Source organism: Pleurodeles waltl, chromosome 6, assembly GCF_031143425.1.
Source record: "Pleurodeles waltl isolate 20211129_DDA chromosome 6, aPleWal1.hap1.20221129, whole genome shotgun sequence".
Taxonomy (NCBI): domain Eukaryota; kingdom Metazoa; phylum Chordata; class Amphibia; order Caudata; family Salamandridae; genus Pleurodeles; species Pleurodeles waltl.
The window spans coordinates 57,992,892-58,012,640 of record NC_090445.1 but is presented as its reverse complement, the minus strand read 5'-3'; the positions used below and the strand labels follow the sequence as shown (position 1 = coordinate 58,012,640).

General features: G+C 45.3%; 1 protein-coding gene across 2 annotated transcripts in view; it reads right to left on the bottom strand.

Moving 5' to 3' along the window:
* LOC138299191 (E3 ubiquitin-protein ligase TRIM39-like) overlaps positions 1 to 7,383 on the bottom strand; it is a 170,307-nt gene extending 162,924 nt beyond the window's left edge. For both annotated transcript variants that reach the window (XM_069237289.1, XM_069237290.1), the window contains exon 1: positions 6,934 to 7,383. In XM_069237289.1, coding sequence (XP_069093390.1) covers positions 6,934 to 7,347 — 414 coding nt within the window. In that variant the 5' untranslated portion in view covers positions 7,348 to 7,383. The remainder of the gene's footprint in view (positions 1 to 6,933) is intronic.
* Between the last annotated feature and the right edge of the window lie 12,366 nt (positions 7,384 to 19,749).

Sequence of the window (19,749 nt, the reverse complement as noted above, 5' to 3'; positions counted from 1 at the left end):
GTAGTCCACAAAGTTTCTTTTCATTATGCAACGCTGCTGTTGGTTGGTAACCTTATATTAAGAATATCAGAGTTACACTACTTTTGAGAAGCCCAGGCTTAGTTTGACAGAAGAATTAGGTTATACAAGAATTTTGCGGCTGCCCCCAAGTGTGTGCGCACTGTCTTTGCACAGGCACTACGTTAGTGAAAAACCACACAAAGCATATGTTAAACCACATTCTACATTTGTCTTACAATGCACTCTGAGAAACTAATAATAGAGGTGTTTGATTTAGGTGGCAGAGCTATACCTCTAGTCAGTGATATACATAGGCTTCACTTAGCTTGGCTATCTTTCAGTCTACCCTTAGGCTAGGCATCACATAACTGAGCTATTACTCAGGTGACAATGCTCCATCACCTTGGGACAAAAGCCACAACCCATGATTTCAGCTCAATTTCCTCCATAATTGCTACCAGACCTTCATTTAGAGCCTGGAGGCACCAACTGAATAAACTGAAAACCTGTACATCAAAGATATGAGCTGAGTTGTTACTTATTTAGTGCAACAAATGCCCTAAGGCATCTTGGCGCTGAATCAACTAACAATAGCAGGAAATATTAAAGCTAATTATTCATAAAATAGATATAAATACCCTTCCTAAATCTAAAGAGAAAGCAGCAAAAGCAAAAGAGGAGGGGTATGCCCCTACCTCCCTCCTCACCAAGCCATCCTAAAACAGATTAGACTAGGAAGCAAACACAACATGGGGCCTGCTTCATAATAGGCGCTGTATGCAAAGCAAAGCACTTTATCAAAACTGGCAACCTGTGCAGCTTACAGCCAGCCTCGGAGAGCCTCCTGAATTCCCTGGAATTCATGACACGTCACGCTGCCATATTCTGAAGATTTTGAAACTTGTAATTAGCCAACGCAGAAAGGGAAGTTTAGCAAGCATTGGCATATGTCAGTCTCATATTACAAAACACGGGCTTTGAAGTGGTGAAGAATAAAAAAGGTTATTTTTGTGTTCCTCATATGGAGGTAACAGGACAACACAACTGCAACATCCGGGATAAAGCGGGTGGAAATGCCTTAATTGTAATCTTATCTGCTCTCATTCAGTATAGCCACAGAGGTAGTCTCGATGCCTAAACCAGGCCTTAGACTCATCCATCTAGCATCAAGTAGCTGGTGTTTTCAAGACTTTGTGAAGCCTGAGTTTATGGATTGCTGGAAAACTAAAAATGAGCCTGTAATTAGCTTTTCCCCTGTATTCCAAGCCTAACGTCTTCAAAAGGAACTTGCAAAAAAAAATTTTTCCTTCCACTGATGACAGTGCCAGATGAAAACAACTGTTAAAAATGAAGGTAACAGCAGGTGTAACAACCACAGATACAGATCTTAGATTCATCATCTGGGCAATTAAAAGTGCTAAAGGTACAGCAGGTAGGAAAAATGCGCAAACTATGTGGGCTTGGTGACCCCAAACTGAGACTAATATATGATAAGCTATATATATACCTGTATGGATATCATCACAATAGAATTGCAAAGAGCAATTTGGAGACTAAGGCCATGATTCCCAGTTAAGTAGAATTCAGGTGCTAATTACTGCACGCGCTAATTGCTGCTACCCTGGTGTGAGGTATTGATGCACATTTTAGAATTCCGATCTAAGAGCAGACATCCATTTGCACATGGAACAGAATTTAAAACACAACTTTGAATCAGGGTCTAAGTAGAGACTGTACATTTATAGAAAGCAGAGATAGGTTCTGTCAATAGAGATTTGTCTAGTACTGTATTTCCTTATTATCGACTCATAGGGTAGGGTACAATAATGTTGAATTGTATTTTGGTTGCACTTATACAGTTCTTTATACTCTTTAACGAGGTGCCAGCACATGCTTGCAGAGGGGTAGCAAGCTACTCCATGTAGTGCCTTAGATCAGTGGTTCCCAACCTTTTGATTTCTGTGGACCCCCACTTTAACATTAATGGAACCCGGGGACCTCCACTAGATCATCATGGAAATCCGGGGACCCCCGCCTGAATCATTACTGGAAGCTGGGGACCTATTTTGTCAATATTTGTTAATATTTTTGAATTTTCTAGCCTCTCGCGGGGGGGGGGGGAAGATGTTATGTGTTTACATCAGAGTTATGCACTTTATAAGTTTTGTTGCTGTGCCTCTGCATGAAATTGAAGAGAAAATTAGTGACAGAGGCGTTTCTTTATTCAATTCCAATTGATGGACAGAAGGTTTTGAGTGCAGTCTGTCCTATCTGTAGTGTTTTGGTGTGTGGATATGGCTGAAACTGTTAAAGTATGTCATAAGTAAGCGTGTAGCTATGCTTGCTCATGGGTGTAGGAGACAAGTGTGAGGACAGACGTGGCTGAACTAGCAAAACCCTGCCGTCTATGGAGTGGTCTTTGTATATACAGTGCAAACTACATAGCAACTGCACATAGGTGGCAGGAACAGCCTTGAGTGGTGCAAACTCATAGATTCACACAGTTGTGTGTCCTAAAAGTGCATCAAATCAATCCCACAATAGTCTCGGTGGAAGGAAAAAAACATCACACTACACAGGGCCAAGAGCACCCACAAAATACGTTGCTTAAGGCAACAATTACCTGGATTTAGGAAAGTGGACTAGCTTTGGAGGGCTATTGGCATTATTTCGAATTAATGCTAAAATCTGGGGACTCAATATGGACAAAATGAATGTATAATTTTTCCTCCATTTTCTGTTTAAATAGTTCCTGAATTTATGAAGGGGTTCAAAGCACTATAATAAAACAAAGCAATGCCTCTGCCAGATATGCGCTTTGTCACTCTCAAGAGTTAGGGAAGTGCCGAACAAACAAATGTTGATGAAATCTTGCAGTACTGTGCGGAAACAACTCACAAGTACTTTGCACGTACAATGTAAACACCTCAGAACAGGAAATTACTGTGCAGACCCCTTTTTGACCAGGTGGTATGCTGCAGAATATCCCCTTTTCCAGAGGGATTTAGCATACACATTTGCCACCTGATCTGAGTAGGTAGTAAATGAGTTTAGAGAGCTATGGTGAAAGCATGCAAGGGGCTTTTGTAAGCAGTGGCGGCCAGCAGCTTTAGGAGGGAGGGTGGCGGGTGGGGCACACACACACACAAACTCATTCTTTCACAAACAGATAATCACGCACGCACATCCATTAACAACACTCATACCATTCAAACATGCACGCACGCACCAAACATTCATTTTAAAACATCAGACACACTCATTCTTTCACACACGCACACACATCCATTAAAAACATTCATACCATTCAAACATGCACCAAACATTCATTTTAAAATATCGCACACACTCATTCTTTCACACACACACGCACTCAAGCACGCACATCCATTCACAACACTCATTACACTCAAACATGCACACACGCACCAAACATTCAATTTAAAACATCACACACATACACACACACACTTACCTTCAGCCTACAGGTCCCAGCCTCGTCAGCCAAAGAGGGAAGGCAGCAGTCCCAGCCTCGTCACAGAGTGGGATGGGGTCAGTGAGACAGCTGACCCCACCCCACTCTGTGACGAAGTGTCACTGATTGACACTCGCCCTGTGCGCTTCAGGGCTTAAACCTGAAGCGCCCAGGGCGAGTGTCAATGGGTGACGCTTTCCTCGTCACCCAGGAGGGGGCCTCGAGGCACCTTTGCTGAGCCGAGGAGGTCACGCCCAGAGGAGCTGTGACCTCCTCAGCCCAGCAAAGTTCAGCTCAGGCAGCCAGGAGTCTGCACAAATCGGGCATGGCTCACTCCTGGTTGTCTGAGCTGAAAATGAAGAGTGTCTGTCAGGCTGACCTTTGTAAATAAATATGTGCCGGTGCCCAAAGCCCTCACGCGGCTGCTGCATTTAATTGTGAGAGCACAGAGTACTGAGGCAGCGTAATCCTGAAGCCATCTAGGGTCTCCCTAATCCATTTACAGCCACTCCCTGCCCCTTAAACTCACTCTGGCAGCTTTATGCTTTCTACCTTTGTGACGTGTTTTTCTCTTCCTCAGTCTTTCCCATGTCTGTCTTTTGCTCGCAGTAAATGCTTGAGGCAGAACAATAAGTGCCAGCCCTCAAAAATAAGTGCCGGTGCTCAGCACCGGAAACAATAAGCACAAATTAAGCACTGACTAAGGCACGAGAAGCAATGAAAAGATAAACAAAGCCTCCCCTACTTGTAAATGGCTTTTGGAAAACCTCAGTGGTTGAAGTGTGTGGGATCTATTGGGAACAACAAATTGTTTAAAATTTCACAATAGCAGATCCCATAATTTCTGTTAAAAAAAAAAACATTCAAGAAGGATAATGTGGCTCTTCAGGTGGTTTTGATTGAAGGGGTAGGAGGGACGTACTGTTCTGTGAAGCCAAGGAGGAGGAAGAGAGCGAAAGAAGAAGCAAGGCTTTTCACCATGGTGCCTCCTACCAGAAGAAAATGCAAATGTGTACAATTGGACCAGGAAAAAGCTGCTTGGGATGCAGCATAGATAGCTTTACTTGATGGCCTTCAAGGTGACCAAGGATTATTGTTTTTCAGAGGTAATGTAAGAGTTTTAGATGCTGAGTTCTGGAGTGAGGTATTTTATGGAAAGATAAAAATATGTTAATATTTGTTAGAGTATTTTTGCTCACACTTGTTTTATCTTAACCACTTAGGCCCTAATACAGAATGAGTCGTAATCCAGGTGCACCAGATAAAAACCTTGAGAATGTTATTTATCAGGTGTGATAAAATCAATAATTACAAGTTTTTAGGGAATAACATGAATTTTAGAGCTTAACACACTGAAGTTTGCATGGTACGAAAAATACCATACTCTTTCCCCCGTTGGAATTTGAAAAAGAGTGAGATATTCAACACACCCGATAATTGCCAGGTGTGGTAAATGCCACCAAACTCATAACCCCCTGCGGAAACTCTTAATCAGGGTCTTTATCATTTAATGCACTTTGCTACATCCTATCTTACACTGTATGTAATACAACTTTAATATAATAGCGTGCACAATCACAGGGCTTTCAGTTGCACGCCAGGACCTTGTAGCACTATAAATAAACTTCACTATTCCCCAGTGCACTAACCATGAGTTCATTCTGTGACTGACTGGTTACACACCCAGACATCTGCAGTGATAGCAATAAACAATTAAGCTTTCATGACACAAAATGCGACATTTCCCTCTCATTGCTTAAACTTGCCTTTATTTTTCAATTAAGGTGTGCCCATTATTATTATATTTTATATGTATTTGTCTGAAAGGGAAAGAGCAGCAAAACAGTCGTAGAATATTTTCTTATCTTTTTTAGCCAGGTCTGTGGCCATGTCTCCATCCCCCTAAGAATCTAGTGGCCAGATGCACTAAGAATGTACTAAGAATAGATTTGGTAACAGAGGACGCAACTGCACACCTGTTTTTACCAATTCCATTCTGTTTTGCGAAGCAGCCTCTCTATTAATAGGCTGGTTTGCAAAAAACAGCTTTGTAGTGGCTCTTTCTCATGAGCATTAATGATTTTTTTTTTAGTATTCTCAAAGGGGACCCCTTTCCGTTTGTTAATGGCTTACCACTGCATTTGTGTAGTCAATAAAACATTATTGTTTTGCATCCAGATTTTGGTTGCAAAATATTAATACTTCTCACACCGAATTGGCATTTGTTAGGGAGATCCTAAATACAACTCTTCCAAACTACTGATTTGGTATGAAGTCAAAAACCCAAATTGCGATTTGGTAAGGTTACGAAATTGCAATTTGTGTCTATTACTTACTAAAGAGCCTTTACAAATGTCCTGATTCTGCGAAACACCCAGAAAAGGTGAGAATAAAACATAAAATGAAAAAAACTAAATAAAATAAAATGAAAAATGAGAATGTCATACATAAGATGCTAGCTGCAATCACCCTATGGGAAACATCGGTCAGTGTACTAAAAAATCCTTGAATCTCCATTAATGTTTTATTCTCGTTTATTTAATTATATTCTTATTATTTTTTCTTTGGTTATGCTTTTAGATTCATGTTCCTATCGCCCTTATAAAGTTCAATATATACATGTAATAGTTTGAACTGTTGTACATCTATGTCTGCTTGATAGATGCATGTTGTGTACAGTAGAGCATCTAACACCCAGGTATTTTTATACTGCAGGGGCACCAGTTCCAGTATCCATTTTCAGATACCTCTCTCTAGTGTATCATATTTTAGTTAACTCATAAAGTGCGGAGGGACTACCGAAAACAAATTATAGTATTATGTATTTGGCAATGTTATTATTTCACCTTTTTCTTACACTTTTTCCTTTTCTTTCATTCCTCAATTTTGCACTTTATTAAGTGTTACAAATGCACGATGTCTAATGCTTGACATATGTATTTCACTGCATTTGCTCACTTGAGCTATATGCTATTGGTGTACTTATTTTTCAGGAATGATTATTTGGAGGTAGTAATATGTGATATATATATATATATATATATATAATGGCCCAAATAATTCTGTGGTAAGGGTGGCTTTCATTTTTTAAGGAATGTATAGGTTTTGATATGATTTTGCTATGTTCAATCATGCAATATGCATCTAGAGAGAATAGTGTGTGTGTGTGTGTGTATATATATATATTTATGTATACTTAGGAGATATATTTACCATTGTTGTAAAAGCATTCGTGGTAAAGGCATTGCCTGGTAAAGGATGTGTGGTAAAAGGGAGTGTGTGGTAACTGCTGTATTATAAGGCTATTTCCCCTTGGAAGCCGCAGCAGCCCCCGCCCAAACACACGAAGGGCTGGGGCTGTGGGTATGGGGAGCCTTTGTAGTCCAATGAGTGTTATGCGCCTGCCACACGTTTTACTCCTTGACAGTCTTGAATGGGGAGCAAGGGGTGAGACTCACCTTGTGCTCCTGGGCAGCCTCGCGAATGTGGCGCGCTGAGTGAGCTTCGTGGTCGTTAGACTCGCGACAGATCGCACAGGTGGGCTCGTGCTCATCTTCACAGAACAAGAACAGTTTCAGCTTCTCCTCGTGATCTTTGCACAGGTTCGCCCCATGGAGCGAGGTGGTCTGCGTCTGAAGCTGTTTTAACTTTTCGGCCACGTTAGCCAGCTGCTTGTTAGGCAGGAGGGTTTTATTCGGAAATGTTCCTCTGCACTGCGGACAGTCGTTTTGCCAACCCATCCAGTACTCAGAAATACAGGACAGACAGAAGACATGTCCGCACTCCACAGACACGGGGTCTGTGAAATATTCCAGGCATATAGAGCAGGTGGCCTCCTCGTTCAGGCCCCGGAGCAGGTCCGCTGAAGCCATGATCCTGCAGAGGTGGAAGACGTGAGGTTCATTTCAGTTTCGTTTCCGAGCAGAGTTTGCGAAGTGGGCGGGGTCTGTCTGTCTTTCTTGTATCAGGTGACCATTACTGGTTTTCACCTACAGTCGGTGCCGGTCGCATCACTACAGGTGCGCAGAGGTAGGGTGCAGGGTGGAATTAGTATATTTACATAGCTTCTGGATTTGCATGCAGGATACAGCGTGTGGGTACCCAAGTGTCAATAATTACCCGTTGCTACTTGGCAGGTGTGATTGCAGGCCGCACCAGGGTTCTCAGATTGTCCTCTGTCAGGTAGAGTTGGCTGGCTAAAACCTGGGTCACGGCACTAGAAAACGTGTATGTGGGATTATAAAAAGTGCAAGTACCAGAAATCACAGAAAAAAACAGGCTGGATTAAACTGCTAACACTGGGCACGAGACAGGGTAAGACGGGCGACTGCGGATCCATTTTGTAGCCTAGCCTTCTTGGCATTGGAGTTTAGCGATAGCTTTAAGAAGCCACCACTGTAGTTCTACACAAGACCATCAATACCCTAGAGAGCAGGAAATGGTGATGCTGTGAAGTGGGCTTATGCAGTGCGTGACACTTTGGTGAATCCAGGTAAAATCCATCTGAAACTTGTCAGCTGGAGTTGTCCTTGTTGTTTAGGTTGCAGGAAGCCCTTCCAGCACTTTTCTACCTGTTGCTGATCAGAGAGTCCACTTATCCTTTAAGGCAGGCAAAGTCCTTTTGTTGTGGAGCCTTGTGAGTGTGTCCTTATGAGTACAGTCCTCTCTTGTGCAGTCCAATGGTCCAGCAGGGTAGGTATTCTTCTCCAGAAGTTTCTTTTGGGACTTTGACGGTCCACAGCACCAGCCAAGAGTCCAGAAGTTCTAATTTGCTACTTGGGGTTTTGGGACTACAATTCCCACAATGCACCTTGTCAGAAACTTTAAAGTCCAAATGAAGCTGGTTGGGTGGGCTTGTCTTGATGGAGTTGATGCAGGTGACTTCTTGAAGCTCTTTTACACCTTTTGCTTTTAGGGAATCTACTCCTTAATCCTTTTGAAGGCAGGCAAATACCTCTTTTGTGAAGCCCAAAGTATGCAGCAGGTGCAGACCACCTTATGAGCGCAGTCCTCTTGTGGTTTAAACCAGGAGTTCAGCAGGGCGGCCATTCTTCCCTTGGTATTTCCAGGCAGGGATCTGAGTTGTTGGCTAGCTCTCCCAAATGTATCCAGGTTTCAGGACTGGCAAGCAAAAGGGGCACCCCTGACTAATGAGGTGCGGGGTGCCACCCTCTGTGGCGACAACTTCCTTAGAAGTGTTTCATATTTTTGTCACACAAAGAACTGTTCTACAAAAATCAAAATAGAGAAAATCTCTTGTGGAGTTTAAGGGCTAGTTAACTGAACCCTCTGGTGTGGCTAACTTATCCCTACATTCCCCTTCCAGCCCGACACCTAATTCAAGCACAGGGGCTCCCACCTGGCTGAGGGGAGGAGGGGTGCAGGAAGTGAGGGTGAGCTTGGTTCCTGTCCTGTCTTTCTCGCTTTGAAGACCACGTTGGCTACCCAGCACATTTCTTGTCCTGGCATCTGCAAGCTGCAGATCTCCTCCCACTAGATGTCTCCTTTGTCTCAGCCCAGGTCACTTCACACCTCATTCAGGAAGCTTGGCTCAGCCTGTCAAAGCTGGATAGTCGGAAGAGGGTGCTAAAAGGCTGATTTTAGGTAACTTTAGGAAAGCCGTTCCAAAACTACTTTTCTGCAATGGTTATAATAAATCCAACCTTGTTGGGTGTATTGTAACTATTATTTTAACACTTTTAATTATCATTTAGGTCACTGCTGTCAAACGTTAGACTTTATTAAAGATTAATAAAGCCTTTCCATATTAGCCTACAGCGCCTGTGTACTACAATTGGGAAAACAAACGTGCAAATTTTCCCCTCACCAGGGCATATAAAACATCTTTTATAATCCCCTGTTCATTACTACAATGGACCATACCCTGGAGGCATCTAGAGCAGCCCTTAGGGGTGCCATATGTAAAAAAAAAAAAAGGTTGTTTAAGACTCTGGAAATACTTTTAATTCAAAAGTAAAATTTGGTCATAGTTTTATTATAAAAGCTGCCTGCAAAGCAGGGTTGTCTTTACAATGACAGCAGGCACCACATCAGTGCACCCTTAATTGCATTAAAGCTACTGGGCCTCTAAACCTCCATGCCCTACCATATATTAAGGACTTACAGGTAGGCTGTCAGAACCAATGATAGTTATATCAAATTGCCATATATGTTTTTAACTGAGCACTGGCCCTGGGCCTAGTTAGCAGGCCCGAGGACACAGATTAAGCAACCACCAGTATCAGTCACAAAATGGGGGCAAAAGGCGAGGGGCACTACAAAAAACCCCATATTCTCACAACTGCATTCTGGGATTTCTACTTTCACTTGAAGCATGCTTAAACACCCTATTATATTAAGCACAGTTGACTAAAAACAAGCAAACACTTGTTGACAATGCAACATGGGGTCACTTGGCCAAGTGTGAAAAAACGCGGGACACATTTTGCCTTTGTTTGTTATTAATACAAGTACCACATACATACATATCCATTGATAGCTGATGTGCACTGCCTGTCTTTGCACTTATATGCAACCTATAATTTTCTGGGGCACAATTTCTTTTAATTGTAGTGTGGTGCATGCTGAGAAAAGATGCTGGGTTGTAATAGATAACCTTCAAAGATAAGTTTAAAAGACAAACTATAAGACTGCTGGGGTCCAAAACACATAGCTCTTCACCTTGTCTGGGGCACAGATGTGTGAATCCTGGCTTAGCTGAGAGGCTGAAGGCAGGTCCTGCATGCCAGAGTTTGAAGCTTTCCATGTTTGTGGTTCTGAGGTACCACCGGGGGAGCTCTCTCTGAGTGTCTGGAGAGTGGACTGCATCAACATTTGAATATACCAATGTCATTACTGTCCTGGTTTTGACAATGCCCTGATGGTCATCTTGGGCCAGGGTCATCTTTGAAGACATTAGGTAGGTCTTAATTCACAAGTCTCCGGGAGTTATCAAAATGCTGCTTACTATATATGAGTCTTTTTCTCTTCGCCTTTGAGCTATTAATTGTCATTGAGCAATATCCTTGGTGAATATTTATTTCCCACAGGTGTTACACACTCTTGGGAAGATGGCTGTGGGTTTGAAGCTCGGATACCATATAGCACAGTAATCATACACTGTAAGGCTAAATGTTCATACCAAGTTGTCATTTACAAACATGTAGGACAGTTAAGGTGTGATCAACCCTGCAAAGCAGAAGGTCATGACCTTCAAGAGTTAAAAGCACTAAGACTCCAATTAAAAAAATACAGAATTCCATGTGGATATTCCAGGTGGCTGGAATTATAAAAACCGGTTGTGAGCGCCACATTGAATACATACAGTCTAAATCTCAATGCGTCAGATCCCACAGATTCAGTAATAACTGCGTAGGATTGTGTTTTTTCTGACTGATATACTGTATGGATTTCTAAATTTGTGTGGCGTTTAACGTTGATATTTATCTTCTGCTCTGAGCACATTCTCTGAAAAGTTTCCTGGCACACAGAAGAATTACCCTGCCTTAGCTTATAGTAAGGCTATGGCCAGGATATGGATCCATACACAATGCAGCGCTTTATCAAAACATTTTTAGCCCCTGTAATTGCCTACCGGTAAAATGAAGAGGAGGGCGGAACTCTGGGTGTTTCTGTGGAGTTCTGCCAAGGGGTGGAAATATTATGCATGTTGCGCTGCAATTTACTACCAATACTGTGAGCAGCACTGAAAATTCTGCGCAAACAGCACCATGCAGTGCGCAAGTATATGCGACCATTCAAGTTTATTTTTCTACCTATGAAGTAGAAAATCTACAAGAGCAGCAGCAAATCTACTCGAGAAGAAGCCCTCTGACTGCAACACCCTGTATTAGAACATGGTGTTGGGGATGCCAAATTAGGGTGGCATTTCTGGAGCCTCACAGGCAAAAATTCCGTCAAGCGGTGATTGGCGAAATTTGGTCAGAACTCTGAGCCAAATGTTATACAACAAGAGTTACACAAAGTTGTCAAATTCTGCCTATTCCGCAGCTGTTACATTGCACCCACTCCTTGTAAAACAAAGGTGCATATTTATACTCTGTTTGCACCGGATTTGTGCCTTTTTTTAGCGCAAATCCGGCGCAAACTTAACTCCATATTTATACTTTGGCGCTAGACCCGTCTAGCGCCAAAAATATGAAGTTAGAGTCATTTTTTGGATGCGGGAAACTACCTTGCGCTAATGAGATGCAAGGTAGGTGTTCCCGTCCAAAAAATGACTCAAACACCCGTGCGCCATATTTATCCATCTGGTCGAAAATGGTGCGGGGGAGGGCCTTAAAAAATTACTCTAAACCCGTTTAGAGTCATTTTTTAACGCCTGGGTCAGGGCAGGCGTTAAGGGACCTGTGGGCTCACTTCCATGGTCAGAGACCATGGAAGCAGGCCACAGGTGCCCTCCCCTGCCCCCAGGGACACCCCCTGCGACCCTCGCCCACCCTTCGAGGACACCCAAGGATGGAGGGACCCAGCGACAGCAAGTAGAGGTAAGTGGGGCTAAGTATTTAAAAAAATATTTTAAAGTGGCATATGGGGGCCCGCACTGGTTTGTGTCAAAAAGTATAAATATGGGCCAAAGTGTGGTGTTCGCGCACCCAAAAAATCAAGGTTCAGGAACACTAGCAAGCATATCATTGTGAGAACCGAATGTCCACATCGCCACTCCGCTTTGCACTACTCGTAATCGGAGCCTGTTAGAAATTGGGTCTATGGTTGGCAGTCAGGTTTCCCCCTGTCCAAGCAAGGACCCTCACTCTAGTCACGGTAAAAGAGAATCACCCTCCGCTAACCCCTGCTTACCCCCTTGGCAGCTTGGCACGAGCAGTAGACTTAACTTCAGAGTGCTAGGTGTAAAGTATATGTACCAACACACACATTAACTTAATGAAAACACTATAAAACAACACAACACAGGTTTAGAAAAATAGATAATATTTATCTAAACAAAACAAGACCAAAACAGCAAAAATCTACAATACACAAGTCAAGTTATCAATTAAAAATCAAAAAGAGTCTTCATGTAGTTTTAAACACACACTAACACTGTTAGTGTGAAAATGTACCTTAGGTGCATCAAAAATAACACCGCACCAGCGAGTGTGCGTCAAAAAGGGCTTGTGATGTGTCGATTTCACTCACGAGCGAGACCTTGCGTCGTTTCTCCTGTCGGGTCGGGCGTGTAATTTCTTCTTTGCTCCGCAGGAGAGCGATGCACCGATCCGGTCAGCACTCTCGGATCCGGGCAGGCCTTGCGTTGTTTTTACACGGTACTTGCGTCGGAAATTCAGCCACACGATGATCCGAAAACCACGCAGCGCGGGTTGTGATCTCACCAGTCTCCGTCAGCGATGCTGCTCGTCATTTCTCCAGCTCTGTGCGTCGATTTTTTGGTCGTGTTACATGCGAGCATCGATTTCCAGCCGCGAAGCCGGCGGCGTGTCGATTTCCCAGCCACAGATCGGAGTCGCATCTATCTTTTCCCTGCACTGCGTTCTGTGCGTGGATTTCTTCCTCTTTGGCTGCCAGCTTCTCCTTTCAAGGTTCTGGGAACTGGATGGGCACCACAGGGCAGAGTAGGAGTCTCTCCATGGACTCCAGGTGCTGGCAGAGAGAAGTCTTTGCTGTGCCTGAGACCTCAAACAACAGGAGGCAAGCTCTAAATCAACCCCTTGGAGATTTTCACAAGATGGAAGACACACAAAGTCCAGTCTTTGCCTTCTTACTCTGGCAGAAGTAGCAACTGCAGGATAGCTCCACAAAGTTCAGTCACAGACAGGGCAGCTCTTCTTCCTCAGGTTCCTCTTGGTTTCCAGAAGTGTTCTAAAGTCTGTGGTTTTGGGTGCCCTTCTTATACCCAATTTCTCCTTTGATGTAGGCCTACTTTAAAGCAAAGTCTCTCTTGAATGTGAAATCCTGCCTTACCCAGGCCAGGCCCCAGACACTCACCAGTGGGTTGGAGACTGTATTGTGTGAGGACAGGCACAGCCTTTTCAGGTGTAAGTGACCACTCCTCCCCTCCCTCCTAACACAGATGGCTCATCAGGAAATGCAGACTACACCCCAGCTCCCTCTGTGTCACTGTCTAGTGTGAGGTGCAACCAGCCCAACTGTCAAACTGACCCAGACAGGGAATCCACAAACAGGCAGAGTCACAGAAATGGTATAGTCAAGAAAATCTGCACTTTCTAAAAGTGGCATTTTCAAACACACAAACTCAAACTCAACTTTACTAAAAGATGTATTTTTAAATTGTAAGCTCAGAGACCCCAAACTCCACATGTCCATCCGCTCCCAAAGGAAATCTACACTTTAATCATATTTAAAGGTAGCCCCCATGTTAACCTATGAGAGGGACAGGCCTAGCAACAGTGAAAAACAGATTTAGTAATATTTCACTGTTAGGACATATAAAACACATTACTATATTCCCTACCTTAATCATACACTGCACCCTGCCCTTGGGGCTACCTAGGGCCTACCTTAGGGAAGTCTCACATGTAAGAAAAGGGAAGGTTTAGGCCTGGCAAGTGGGTACACTTGCCAAGTCGAATTTACAGTTAAAACTGCACACACAGACACTGCAGTGGCAGGTCTGAGGCATGATTACAGAGCTACCTATATGGGTGGCACAACCAGTGCTGTAGGCCCACTAGTAGCATTAGATTTACAGGCCCTGGGCACCTCTAGTGCACTGTACTAGGGACTTACTAATAAATCAAATATGCCAATCATGGATAAGCCAATTACATACAGATTTTGCAAAGGAGCACTTGCACTTTAGCACTGGATAGCAGTGGTAAAGTGCCCAGAGTAACAAAAAACAGCAAAATCAGAGTCCAGCACACATCAACAACCTGGGAAGCAGAGGCAAAAAGTTAAGGGAGACCACGCCAAGGATGAAAAGTCCAACAGAGCCTAAGAGGAAGTAGCAACTAAATCAGCTGTTCAGTGTTTGTTCTTGAAGAGTGCTTGGAAAGCCCAGGTGGTCTGGGTAAGATCTGCGACATTTGTCATAAAACCCCCAACCACAACATTTTAGAGTAACCTAGATCTTTAGAGGGAGTGCAATTAGCCGGCAGGGGGATGCACTGGGCAAAGTTAGTAACTGGAATACATTTTCAGCTATAATTAGTAGTGAGCTGGTGCAAGCAGTTACCGATTGATTTCTTTCAGGGCTATGCACTGGAGGGGACAAGAGATGTAGACTAACATGAAGAAAGGCTAATGTCTTTTTTACGACAGAAATATTTAAAACAGCCATCCTTTATGTCAAAATGGTTTCGCTCATGCCACAGAGGAAGGAGTAAACTGGGTCACTAAAATGAATTCACAACCAGGCTAGGGGGAGTTGTGATGGTGCAGATTGAAATGCATGCTTCCAAGTTTCTTAGGGGCATATTTATGAGCCCCTTGCACCGCTGTTGCCGCACCTTTTGTGCGGCAATGGCGGCGCCGACCTAGAAATCATATCTATGAGGCCATGCAAAGCCACTTTGTGAGGTTTTGAGTGGCCCCATAGTTATGGAGTAAGGCAAGGTAGCGCAAATCACTGCGTTGCCTTACTCTGTGCTAAGAAGGCATTCCATGGGAGTTGTAGTGGGTGTTCCCACGCAATACCCATGGATTTTGATGCATTTCCAGATTTGCAAGACGTTAAAAACCTGGGCATTCGCAAAACCTTATACCTCCCAGGGTAGGCGCAGCAAGGAGAGATATCTTTATTTTTCCTCATTTTTTCCTCCCAGAACCATGCTGCAAGGATACTTGCATTGGTGCTAGGCTGCATAAACAGCACCAGCGCAGTAGGAAACGACAGGACTGCCACAGATACAGCGCATTCCTGGCATTTCCTTTGAAGCAGGGCAGCGCAGCAGGGTGACTTTCTGCACAGGCCTATGCCAAAAGCCCATAAATATGGGCCCCAGTGTCCTCAGTGATAGATACGTCTGGCAGAACATCTGGTCCTGACTCTGACCTCATTCTCTGTGGATCATCACTGGATAGTCCTTCCACCCAGGGGCAGTACAGGGTGACATTTGCTATTGTCCAGTCAATCAATAATACATATTCTCCAGTCATACAGATACGGTCCCTTCATGACTATATGGCATAACATTAAAAAGTAAAAAAACAATATATAATACTAACTTCTGATATAAACTAATAGCAATGGGCAAGGCAAAGTACATTGTTTATATAAAGTGCTATCCATGTCTTTGTTATACCAAAAATGTTACTTTCCTAGGTTTAACAACACAAAAAACCTACTTGTTTGAGAAGCCTCCCATACATCAAGCCTGCACAATCAAGCAATCATTCAATTATAGTATTTGTAAAGTGCAGCACTATCACCCCTAAGGGTATCTGGGTGATGAGAGTGCTGTGTCTCAGTCGAAAAGCCACATCTTGAACCTCCTTCTAAAGTCTACGAGGGAGGGAGCTGTTCGGAGGTGGGGGGGCAAGCTGTTCCAGGACTTGGCTGCTGTGTAGGAGGAGTGACCTCCGCTGTGGCTGCAATGGATGCGGGGTGTGTGTGACGTTTAGCGAGGCAGAGTGTAGTTGTCTTGTTGGAACGTGGAAGCTTAGTCGATAGTTGATGTAGGACGTCCCTGAGTTGTGTAGACCCTCATATGTGATTCTAAGGATTTGGTATTGGCATCTCTTCTGAACAGGGAGCCAGTGGAGGTTCCTGAGGTGTGATGGGTAAGCGCTTGGGGAGGCTGAGGATGAGTCTGGCTGCAGTGTTCTGTAAAGTCTGTAATCTTTTAAGTAGCTGGGTGGACACTCCAGCGTAGAGAGCATTGCCATAGTTGAAGTGGCTGGTGACCAAGGCGTGCTTGACTGTCTTTCTGGAGTCAGTAGAGATCCATTTGAAGATTTGGCAGAGCATACAGAGGATGTAGAAGCAGGAGTAAGCAAGTGAGTTTACTTGACGATTCATGGATAGTTGTTGGTCGAGGATGATGCAGAGGTTTCATGCGTGAACTGATGGAGAGGGCGTTGGTCTGGGTTCTGCTGGTTACCAACTGTGGTTCCATATGGAGGTGTTCTTCCCGAAGATCAGGGCTTTTGTCGGTGTTTAGTTTGAGGCAGCAGTTTTTTATCCATGTTGCTACATTGGTCATGGCGCTGCAAAAGTTGGCTTTGGAGTTGTGGGGGTCTTTGGTGAGTGAGAGGATTAGGTGAGTTTTTTCATCATAGGAGACTGTATTGAGTCCTTAGGATCTTACAATGTCTGAAAGGGGGGTCATGTAGATGTTGAAAAGGGTTGGGCTGATGGTGGATCCTGGGGGTACACCACAGGTGATGTTCTTGGGTGTAGAAGTGGAAGAAGTGGAGGGAGGAAGATGTATGCTCTAGGTGCGGCCTGAGAGGAAAGAGGTGACCCACTCATGGCATTTTGATGAATGCCTATGTTGTGGAATCTGCTGAGGAGAGTGTGGTGGGAGACTGTATTGAACGCTACGGAGAGGTCCGGAGGGTGCCCCTGAGTGGATGAATGACATGGTGGCTGTGGTGATCTGTGTGGTAATCGGGCACCGGAGGTTATCGTGTGGCTGGTGTTCGCTGCTTGAGAAATGTTATCTAGTCTGGAAGTGGAGGGTTGGGGGTCAAAATTGTTGTATATGGTGGTGATCGTGCTGTACAAGTAGTCTCAGAGGGTTTTGCAGAGTTCCTGGGATGCTTGGATGGTGGTCTCTGTGGCTGTCAGGTTAGTGAATTACTTGATGATTCTGAAGAGTTTTTTTGTGTGGTTGGCTGTGATGTCAATGCAGGAAGTAATTGCTGTTTTGTTTGCTGCCTTGATGTGGTAGTGGTAGTTGTTGAGGGCTGCCTTTTAGGCAGCTCTGTTGGAGGGGTCCCTGGTCACATGCCATTGTTGCTTGAGGAGGTGGCAGTCGTATTTGGAGTTCTGAGCTCTGGAGTGTACCATCTCGCTGGCTTGAAGGTGTTATTTGTTTTAGCTGATTGCAGTGGGGTGACTCTGCCAGCAATTTGGTGAAGTTTTGGTAGAAATCGTAAAGGTAGTAATTGAGATCAACAAGTAGGATGTAGTGGAGGGAGTTGATGGCAAGGCGTGCAATGAGTTTGGCAATAGCATCGCAGAAGGCTGGGCGTGGTCCCTGGGGTCTGTATGCAAGGATGCCTCTCAACGTGGTCTTAGTATCGGTCTGGAGTGTGCATAGGTTGACCTGCATTGCAGGAGAAACAGCAGTGTAGGCAGGTGAAAGATCCTTTGATTGAGCATGGGGAGGCTGTGAAGCAGCTGTTGATGGGGTGTCTGAAGTTCAGGGCCTGGAGCTCCTTGGTGGTGTAGTTGTGGATGGTGGGAGGACCAGGGGTCCTGGTGTTGGGCATGGTCCAGGTACTGACAGGCACAGACGGGCTTGCCTTTAGCACACCCACAGCGCAGCCGCATTGTGCCATCCATTATATGTCTTGGGAGAGGGGAAGGGCCAGGGTGGGAGGTGGGAAGGCGGACAGGAGTGGCAGTGGCACGAAGGAGGCATCAGCACATTCAATGAACTAACTGCAGATGTAGTCAAACTTTTGTGCAAGATTGTATTCAGTAAAACTATGGCCCTCATTACAACCCTGGCGGTTGCCAACAGGCCGGCGGTAAAAAAATGGAATTATGACCAACGCGGAAACCGCTCACACAGACAGCCACTTTAACACACCGACCGCCACAGCGGTAGCAACAAGCACCGCGGCGGTAACTGCCAACAGACAGGTGGAAGACAAGGTTCCGCCCACTGTATTACGACCAATCCGCCAACTTTCCCGGGCCTGTACCAACGTTATCAAAAGCACGGTGGAAACAGTACACAGAAGGGAAACGACTCACCTCTGGACACTCGAGGAAGAACCACAACGCCATGGAGCCCAAACTACAGGTGTTACCCATGCTGGTTTACCTCCTCCTACACCAGGAATACCAACGGCGGCGAAGACAACCACGGTGAGTACCGCACCTAGCACACAAGGGAGGGGGGAGGAAAAAGAGAGTGACACATACACGCTACACACAACACCCCCACCTCCCAACAACATACACACAAACAGATGCAACAACATTACATATCCACCCCGTATCCCTCAGGAATAACGCAAGGACAAAAGGAAGTGAGTAAAATCTGTGTAATAATATAAAGTTCTAGAAATACGTCCTCAAAGCACAAAACAGTATCCACAATATATACAGATGGCGGGACAATGCCCAGTCCATAATGTCCGTGGGCCACAGGCCCATATCACATAGGCCAAGGCCCCACTTGACTACTGCCTCAATACGGATAGAACACTGCTGGGGTATCAGGTCAAAAATACACAGGCACCTCAGGGGAAGAGAAACAGGGGGGACCGAAGCAGGAAGTTGGTACAATGCCACTGCTCTTGGAGGGGGCCATACGCCCATCACTCTGTCCTGGAGAGTGCAGAGCCACAGTCTCTCAAGTGGGTGGTCTGTCCATTGCTTGTTTCTGGGATGTGTAAGGCTACAGTATCTCAAGTGGATGGCTGCTCCACAGGTTCTGGAGGGGGGCTTTGTTCCCAGTGTGCTTTATCCTGGCAAGGAGGGGGTGAGTGGAGGCCTTCTTCTACTGGTTCTGGAGGGGGCTTTGTGCCCAGTGTGCTTCATCCTGGCGAGGAAGGGGTGAGTGGAGGCCTTCTTCCACTGGTTCTGGGGAGGGCTTTGTGCCCTGTGATGCAGATCTTGGGGAGTGCAAAGTCACAGTCTCTCACCTGGGTGTCACACCTACAGTGTTTGCAGGGGCCAGGACGCACTACAGCACATGGAGGCACGACTACACACTGCCCGCCTGTGGTGACGGCTGCTCAGTGGTGGCAGTGGCGGGGCTGATGGCGGAGCTGCCAGTGGTGGGGTGAGGCACCAGCCCTTCCCCTGAAGCCTCTGACGGCTTCCCACTGGGGCTGCTTCTGCTTGCCGTGGTGCTGGTGGCGGTGCAGGTGGTGGTGCTGGCGGCGGTGCTGGCGGCTGTGCTGCCAGTGGTGGGGGGAGGCTCCAGCTCTTTCGTGGGCAGCCTCGGACGGCTGCCCACTGAGGCTGTTGCTGCTGGCAGTGGTGCTGGCGGCGGTGCAGGTGGCAATGCTGGCGGCAGTGCTGCCGGTGGTGGGGGGAGGCTCCAGCCCAACCCCTGCAGCCTCTGACGGTTGAAGCACCATGGCAGGTGTTGTTTGTTCAGATGCTGCTCCAGCACCAGGCTCCATATCCATCCTGCCTGCGGCGTCTG